At 37.1% G+C, this 8908-nt stretch overlaps 1 protein-coding gene across 2 annotated transcripts; it reads left to right on the top strand.

Moving 5' to 3' along the window:
• The first annotated feature begins 30 nt into the window (after positions 1-30).
• LOC107598271 (ubiquitin-conjugating enzyme E2 K) lies at positions 31-6120 on the top strand. Of its 2 annotated transcripts, XM_016289564.1 has the most exons (8): positions 31-142; positions 1018-1111; positions 1220-1278; positions 2362-2444; positions 2588-2687; positions 2771-2899; positions 3347-3428; positions 4331-6120. In XM_016289564.1, the coding sequence occupies exons 1-8, from the start codon at positions 80-82 to the stop codon at positions 4507-4509; spliced, it is 789 nt and encodes a 262-aa protein (XP_016145050.1). In that variant the 5' UTR covers positions 31-79; the 3' UTR covers positions 4510-6120. The 2 variants fall into 2 exon arrangements, with proteins under 2 accessions (XP_016145050.1, XP_016145051.1); XM_016289565.1 differs by lacking the exon at positions 3347-3428 and having other exon boundaries at positions 4331-4490.
• Positions 6121-8908: the final 2788 nt, after the last annotated feature.

Here is an 8908-nt window from a genome sequence, read left to right as displayed (position 1 = left end):
GCCAAAAAAAAGCTCTCAAATAGAAAAGAGAGAGAGAGAGAGAGAGAGAGAGAGAGAGAGAGAGAGAGAGAGATCAGCCATGGCAAATATCGCTGTGCAGAGGATCAAGCGAGAGTTCAAAGAAGTGCTGAAAAGCGAAGAGGTTTGCAAAACGTTACTTCACTGTGTTTGTGTGCCCGTCGAGAGCAAACAAGAGGACAAACATCCAGAAGCCAGTCGGCTAGCTTAGCCCGCTAAGCTAATGTTAGCACGAGCTGTCATATGATGGCCTGTAGACGGAAGCCATACAGCTGACAAATCTGCTTGCTTTAATGTTGACCGAAATGTGAAAACCATTTAAGATTTTTGACTTGCACTCGCCGTTCTTTAGCCGGGAAGCTAACGTGCTATTTGACATAGCTAGCTTCACTAGCGCTTCTTTATAGTGTTGTTCTAATACTAGCACTCGTGTTTGTCGCCTATTAACGTACGTTTCTTTTTTAAATGTCGTGTTTGATGTGTTATTGTCAGTTAGCAGCACTGCTATGCTGTTTAAGTAGTTTTCAGTAGTGTGGATGTTTCAAAACCTATTGAGCTGTTTACCTGGACATGTTCAGCACCTTTCATGCTGTCTACCTGGACATGATGCTGTCTACCTGGACGTGTTCAGCACCTTTCATGCAGTCTACCTGGACGTGTTCAGCACCTTTCATGCAGTCTACCTGGACGTGTTCAGCACCTTTCATGCAGTCTACCTGGACGTGTTCAGCACCTTTCATGCCGTCTACCTGGACGTGTTCAGCACCTTTCATGCAGTCTACCTGGACGTGTTCAGCACCTTTCATGCTGTCTACCTGGACACGTTCAGCACCTTTCATGCTGTCTACCTAGGCTGCTCATTGTCTCACGATTTAACTGTCTCACTTTTCTTGCTTTTGTCCTGATCCCAGTTATATCAAATGCATAAAATGCAATCTTTTATGCAATATTAATATTGCATAATATTAATGTTTCTATTTTTGTTCTGTTTTATAACAGACAAGTAAAAATCAAATAAAAGTAGATCTGGTGGATGAAAACTTCACCGAGTTAAAGGGAGAAATAGCAGGACCACCAGACACACCGTATGAAGGTAGTGAGGATATTTTCATCAGTATTCTCTATTGTTGACACAATGTTTGCTAATGCATGAATGTTGTGGTTTAGATTGTGATTCACAAGCTTATTTTATCCCCCACAGGCGGCAGATACCAGCTAGAAATCAAGATTCCTGAGACGTATCCTTTTAACCCACCCAAGGTAACCCGTTTTTAGTGTTTGATGTTTTATTATCAGTTCTCGTGGTTAATATTTAAAGTTAAATGAACCTGGGGTGCGTTCCCCAAAAGCATCATTAGCTACCTATGGTCATAAGTTCCCTTGAACTCTATTCATAACCATGGAAACGCACCTCTGATGTATTTCTAAATAAAACAGGATTTTCAATAAGAAAGCTTGATAATGGCTATCATGGGTTGTTAATAGTGGCTCTTGCTTAGCGTAATGGAACCAGTTGCTCAGACGCACAACCATGTTAACTAAACCTCAAGAACTTACACTTACTAAATTGTTAGTGTGTTCTTGTGCACCATTTGAAAGTTGTAGAGGGTAGAGAATTGTTGAATTCCCCTGCTGGATTGAACACATTTTTTTCATTTTTGTGGAAACTGCAATACATTCTTTTTCAGGATTCTCTGATGAATAATACGTTTAAAATAACAGCATAGAAACTTCTGTAATGGTGTAAATGTGACCCTGGACCACAAAACCAGTCATAAGGGTCGATTTTTTGAAATTGAGATTTATACATCATCTGAAAGCTGAATAAATAAGCTTTCCATTGATGTATGGTTTGTTAGAATAGGACAATATTTGGCTGAGATACAACTATTTGAAAATCTGGAATCTGAGGATGCAAAAAAATCAAAATATTGAGAAAATCATCTTTAAAGTTGTCCAAATGAAGTTCTTAGCAATACATATTACTAATCAAAAATTACGTTTTGATATATTTACAGTAGGAAATTTACAAAATATCTTCATGGAACATGATCTTTACTTAATATCCTAATGATTTTTGGCATAAAAGAAAAATCTATCATTTTGACCCATACAATGTATTGTTGGCTATTGCTACAAATATCCCCCAGCGACTTAACACTGCTTTTGTGCTCCAGGGTCACATTTTTGTTTCATACAAGAGTTTAATTTCATTTGAATTAAACTCACCCCAACCCCCCCTCAATTCAAGCTCTGTGTGCGCTGATAAATCATGTGCAATAAAGCAAATACGATCAATTATGATTTAATGTTGACTTGATTTGAAAGATCTATCTTTTTCAGGTGCGGTTTATTACTAAGATCTGGCATCCCAATATAAGTTCAGTTACCGGGGCGATATGTTTGGACATTTTAAAAGACCAGTGGTGAGTGCTGATAATTAACGAGCATGACAAGTGTAGTCTGTTGTCATCAAGCAAAGAACGCATTTCTTTGGCCATACTTTGGTTCTTGTATGTGTTCCCTTCCTTCATTTCCTCCTTATTCTGTCTTCACCTCCTGTGCACAGGGCCGCTGCTATGACTCTGCGAACAGTTCTGCTCTCACTACAGGCTCTTTTAGCTGCAGCAGAGCCAGATGATCCTCAAGACGCTGTGGTAGCCAATCAGGTACACGCTTCTGTCTGAATGAGAACATGCCAGAAACAAAGCATCGCCACACTTTCAGTCACTGTTGTTGTTGTTCTTTGCAGTACAAGCAGAATCCAGAAATGTTCAAACAAACCGCTCGTCTCTGGTCTCACGTTTACGCTGGTGCACCCGTGTCCAGTCCCGAGTACACGCGCAAAATAGACAAACTCTGTGCTATGGGCTTTGACAAAGTAAGTAGTGAAAGTGGACGGCTGATCGTATGGTTAAAAATCCAGATGCAGGGGTTGGCAACCTTAGGGACGCCTTCAGCACATTACCTGAACACTGTCTGTGAGGTTTTAAGCTTGTCGTATGTGATCCTTAATGTTCTGTACAATGACGGTGGCTTGTGAATAGCAAATTTTATCAGCCACTTTTATTTTTTCAATTCAAATGCATGAAATCTATTCAATAGCTGTAATATCAATGCATTGTCGCGCCATTAAACACAACTCAAAAACAAGAAATTCTAAACTGTTGAAAATGTAGGACGTGAACTTGGTTCAGATCTGAAAGCGAGCTTGCATTCGGTTTTCTTTTGTCTGTTTGTTTTCAAATGACTCTAAAATCTAAATCAAATGATACTTTAGTCACTTTGTGTCTTCTTTTGTTTACAAACCAACACATTTTTGTTTAAGGGTAATCAGATGTCGTACAGGTCGCCTGCCACTGTGGCAAAATTACCAGCCACTTCCCAAAAGCAACAGCATTTGACTGATGGTGGGTGTTCATTTTTCACCCTGGTGCAAGATGCATTTTTAGGTCATCACCACATGACATCAAAGTTGTAAACTAGTACACCTATTATACATTACAAAAAATCTAATAAAAATGACACTTCATGTCAAAAAGGTTGCCGACCCTTCGACTAGTGTCCGTGAGATGTACACACTCATTTACTCACTCGTGTATTACACAATGAAATGGAAACCATATTTTTAGGTAAATGTTTTCACATTGTTATTCACATTAGAAAATACGCGACAGTTCAGAAGTTTGGGGTTGGTAAGATGTTCGTAAAAGAAGTCTCTTCTACTCACCAAGGCTGCATTTTTTTTTCATCAAAAATAGTTAAAACGGTAATAGTGAAAAATTATTACAATTTAAAATAACTTAATTTTCATTTGCAGCCTTCATGCTCTTTTAGATATCATTCTAATATGCTGATCTGCTGCTCAAATAACTTTATTTATAAACTGGATTTTTGTGGAAACCTCAGGATTCTTTCATGAATCGGAATTAAAATGAACAGCGTTTGTTTGATATAAAAATCTTTTGTAACATAAATTGACGGTAAATGCATCGATTAATGCATCATTGCAGAATTAAAATGTATTTGTTCCTTGAAAAAGAAAAAAAAAAGACTGATCCCAAACCTTTGAACTGTAGTATGTTGGCAAAATACTATTTTGTAGGCACTATTGGAAAGACAGTGAAATTTGGCATTTATTATTTGATTCAGTTTAGTTGATTTGTGGAGTAGCACTTTGTGCTGATTAACGGAGCTGTATTGAATGAGCAAAAGACGGCTGTTATTCAACAGTTTTCAGTGTGATATTGTTCAGTGAACTGTTCGTGTCATCTTTACTGTTCCATTCTGTCTTTGTCTCTCTCTCTAACAGAATGCAGTAATAGTAGCCTTGTCCTCAAAATCATGGGACGTGGAGACAGCGACAGAGCTGCTGCTAAGCAACTGATCACCCAGTTCTCTTTATCAGGCCATGTTTTCCTCAAACCCTCCTGCTTCATGACCCATCGCTCCCACACGTGCATCACCCGTCTCGGTTTGTGTTCAGAATGAATGTTTGGGGAAGAGGCAGCACTGAATCATCTTCTGTCTGTCTTAGCAAATCTTCACTTGTCTCATCTTCCCCTCCCCATCATTTTCACTTAATTTTTTTTTTGCCTTGCTAGAATAATTTTCCCTCTTAAATTCAGGCTGTCACTTTCTTTTTAAAGAAACCCAACAAAGACTAAGCCTCTATCATTTCATGCAAAAAATGTCATTTCATGCTAAAAAAAAACACCTGCGTCTGTGAAACAATGTCAGTACATGTAAATTAGTATATTTAAGGTTGTGTACATTTAAAAGGCAAAATAGCAGGAATGTTTTTTTTTCTGTACACCATAAAAATACGTTTTGGGATGTGTATTTGAATGGGATATTTAGCATATAAAAACAAAAATCTGAGATTAATAATACCCCCTTCTATTTGATGCTCTTACAATGAACAAATGTGTTTTTATTTGCTCATTTTATTATTTTAAGGTTTCTTTCGGCTTTCCTTTGCACTAATCTGTCTGTGTAGTAGTTGATACGGCCAGATGACATGGTGTTATGTTGTGAGCGCAGACACAGTTTCAAACTTACTGGGTGAAGTGCTATATATATATTTTTTTAACAAAAGGAAGATTGCCATTTCTCAATTTTCCCCGTTTTTGAAAAGTGGGACGGTGTGGGATTGATGGTCACAAACCCTTTCTTTTTCTTTTCAAGGCAGCTGTAAGGTTTACAACTTGATAATGGACCGATACACCTCGAGTTGCCTCTTTTTTTTGAAGAATGTATTGAATGAAACAACTTGCATTTAAGTGTAAACATGTTGTACATTTACAGATGAGAAAGTGAAGACATGAGAGTTTCTGTTAACGATTGGCTTTTTTGTGGAACAATCAATACGGTTCAGTTTGGCATTGGTGCAGAAGTTTAAAAGGGTCTCCGAGTGTGAGGTGGGCTGCGTTTCTTATCATACCAAAATTGTATTCAGATTTCCATTCACAGGATACAGATATAAATTCGTATTTCCTCCATAAGCAATGTTGGAAGCATGAATCGAACAGCTAGAGTTTTTTTAGTCTACAACGATGCTTCAGAGCAAACAGGCCAAGCACGAGTACTGCCACACAATGCTTTGTGAGCCTGTTTTTACCTAGTGTTCTCTTCATTTCTTACATGGGTGAATTGTTAAAAGTGTCTATTCTCCCTTTGCTATTTGCTAGCATTCCCATATAGAATCGGTTTTTAAAATGCCCCCACGTTCACAGCTAGTTGCTTTCGAACACCACTTTCCTCGTGTACATACAGCCAAGTTTTTTGGGGGGGATAAAGTACTGTTCATCTCTAAAATGCACCATTGATGGCTGGATTTATATTTTGTATGAAAATCAAAAATGAAACAAAAAACAAGACTGTCTTCCTGTAGTGATCACCTTGTTCAATATATTGCACAGAGGAGTGAATTAAAGGACAAAAACTTCTGTCAAAGGAGAAATGCAGGTCACGGGCTCTGGCTTTAGTCACTTTAAGCTTCTTTACAAAACACGACAGAAAAAACCCCTACTCGAGCCGTACAAGCATGGTTATTTATTGTGAAACTCATTCTTTTGAATTAAAAAAAGTGAAAAATGTAAACTTGTTATCTGTGAATCTCTGTTCTGCCGCTGGTACGACATCTTAAGTGAACGCATGTTAATCACTTGGGGAAAAAGGAAATCGAACAGCTTTTTCTATTTAAATGTGAACATTTATAACTCAATGTTTCTCAATATAAAAAACGGATCCTAACACAAATTCCACATAGCAAATACAGGGAGTCCCTTGTAAAAGTGTGAGGAACTCATGCTCATCCACTCAACAGAATAAATAGAATTACTAATCATAGAGTCTTGTAGTCTTGGCACTTTATAGAGTTAAACTAATTGAATACAGGACATGAGCCTCAATGAATCCTTGCAACCAAAGAAATCTGAGGACAATATTTCAATTTAATAGAGGATTAAAAGAAGAGGGAGTTAAAACAGTAAAAAAATCTTTCTAGGTATTTAAGCAACCTTAGGGTAGATTAAAACAGATTTTTTTTCTTTCAAATATTTGTTTTTAAAAATGGCTTCGGACAGAGAGGCAACAAGAACAATTTCAACACAAAAGAAAAAACGAATGAAGAGAAACAGGTCTGTGTTTCTACATACAAGTTTGCACATCTGAATCTAAAGAATCCTCGTTCGTCTTGAGGTGTGAGCTAATGACAGTTCAGGTTCATGAAGAGCGTTTGAGGTCTCAATCCTTTACTGCCTGACCGTCCTTGTCTTCACGCACCGACGCTTTACCTGAAACCAGAAGACAATATATAAATCAATCAATCTACATTATAGCAGTGTGACACGGGTGAGACCAGGTCTGGTGGAATCCTACAGTAAACTTTTCAATATTTAAATTTATTCTCGAGAAAAATGTGGAAAATTGCAAAGACGACACCTTGAAAAAAAAAAAAAAAGTCAGTTTTTAACCTAAATGCCATTCCAAACCAGTGTACCATTTTTATTTTTACATTTGACAATTTTTTTCTGTGAAACGTAACAGGAGAAATTGAGAAAAAATGGGGTCAGCAAATATCAGCAACAGCAAGGATGCAATAAATTGATCAAAAGTGACAAGAACAAAAGATTTATTTAAATTGTATCATGGTTTATTATTAACAATTGTTAATCAGCACAACCAGGGGAAGTCGTGGCCTAATGGTTAGAGAGTCGGACTCGTAACCCAAAGGTTGTGGGTTCGAGTCTCGTACCGGCAGGGATTGTAGGTGGGGGGAGTGAATGTACAGCGCTCTCTCCCACCTTCAATACCACGACTGAGGTGCCCTTGAGCAAGGCACTTCCCGGGCGCCGCAGCATAAATGACTGCCCACTGCTCCAGGTGTGTGTTCACGGTTTGTGTGTGTGTGTGTGTGCACTTTGGATGGGTAAATGCAGAGCACTGACAAATGTCCCAAAAATCCCAATGATTTCTGAAGGATCATGTGACACTGAAGCCTGGTGAAAACTCAGCTTGGCCATCACAGGAATAAATTACTTTTTAAAACATTAAAATAGAAAACAGTTCTGATAAATCGTAAAAGGCTGTCAATCAATTAAATTTTGTTATATTTTATTATCTAATTTTATACTATATAACTACATCATTTGATAAAAATATGAGACAAAAACTCATACGGGCATTTTTTGCCCCAATATCTTGAATTTTAGGGGCATTTATGGACTACATTCGTGCAGCGAATTGTTGCCCTGCAACAGTCAACTGTTTGAAATGTAAGATGACAGACATATCTGGGACGGAGCCAGTGCGTTAAAATAGTGCGTTTGTAATTAAGTTAACGTGTTAAATTGACAGCCCTAAAAAATATCACAATATTCCTATTTTTACTGTATTTTTATTTTTTTTTACTTTAACTCATACTGAGCATGAGACTCCAATTCACATACATTAACAAAATAAAATTTATACTATAATAAAAATGCAATAAATGTCATTCTCCTTGAATGGCAAAAAATAGCAGGATATAGTCATACACCACCGTGTCAAATTCGGGGTCGGTCTCTTCTGCTCACCAAGATCGCATTTATTTAATCCAAAATACAGTAAAAACTGTTAATTGCGGTTTTCTATTTTCATGCATTTTAGAAATATTTCTTTCTATTTAAGAAACATTTAGTGTTCACAATCAAAGTTGTACGGCTTTTTAGTATTAAAGTAGTAAATTGCATTACACTTTTTCAGGAGTCTTTGATTAAAGTTCAAAAGAACAGCATTCATTTGAAACCAAATTTTCATTAGAATTTAGAATTTTTATAAAAACGCAACAGTCTGTAATGTAATGCATACTTGCTGAATAAAAGCATTAATTTCTCAAAAAAAAAACTTTTGAATGGCAGTGTATAACAAAGTATAATGAAAATTATAGTGTCCTGTGAGTAACAGGCTGCTAATAATAATAGTTATTTTGTTATATACTAAAAATTATAATTATGCTAATAACTATAATTATATACTACTAAATAATCATTCCTCTTAGCATGGCTGGAACGCTGTTTTGACCAGGGCCATTTTATAGCGGCATATCTCTAACTCTATAGTCTATACTCTAAAAAAAAACACACCACCCAACAATTAAATATTACAGGTTTTGAGTTCTTTTTAGCATATGGGAAAACAAATCAGAACTGTAGTTTTTAGAACTGGTGTGAAGGCATTCATTGAAATGCAGTGTCAAATTCAGGCCCAACTAGTAACTTACAGAGACAGATTCATTTCCAATTAAACTACAGATCTGCTCGCGCCGCGCAGTTTGAACTTTGATCCGAGTGGATAAACAGTCCGTGTGGTGCGATTCAAATGAGTCGTGCGGTTTCGTTCCGCTTTT

This window comes from Sinocyclocheilus grahami, unplaced genomic scaffold, assembly GCF_001515645.1.
Source record: "Sinocyclocheilus grahami isolate Dianchi unplaced genomic scaffold, SAMN03320097.WGS_v1.1 scaffold249.1, whole genome shotgun sequence".
NCBI classification, from domain to species: Eukaryota; Metazoa; Chordata; class Actinopteri; order Cypriniformes; family Cyprinidae; genus Sinocyclocheilus; species Sinocyclocheilus grahami.
This window is presented reverse-complemented; position numbering and strand designations above follow the sequence as displayed.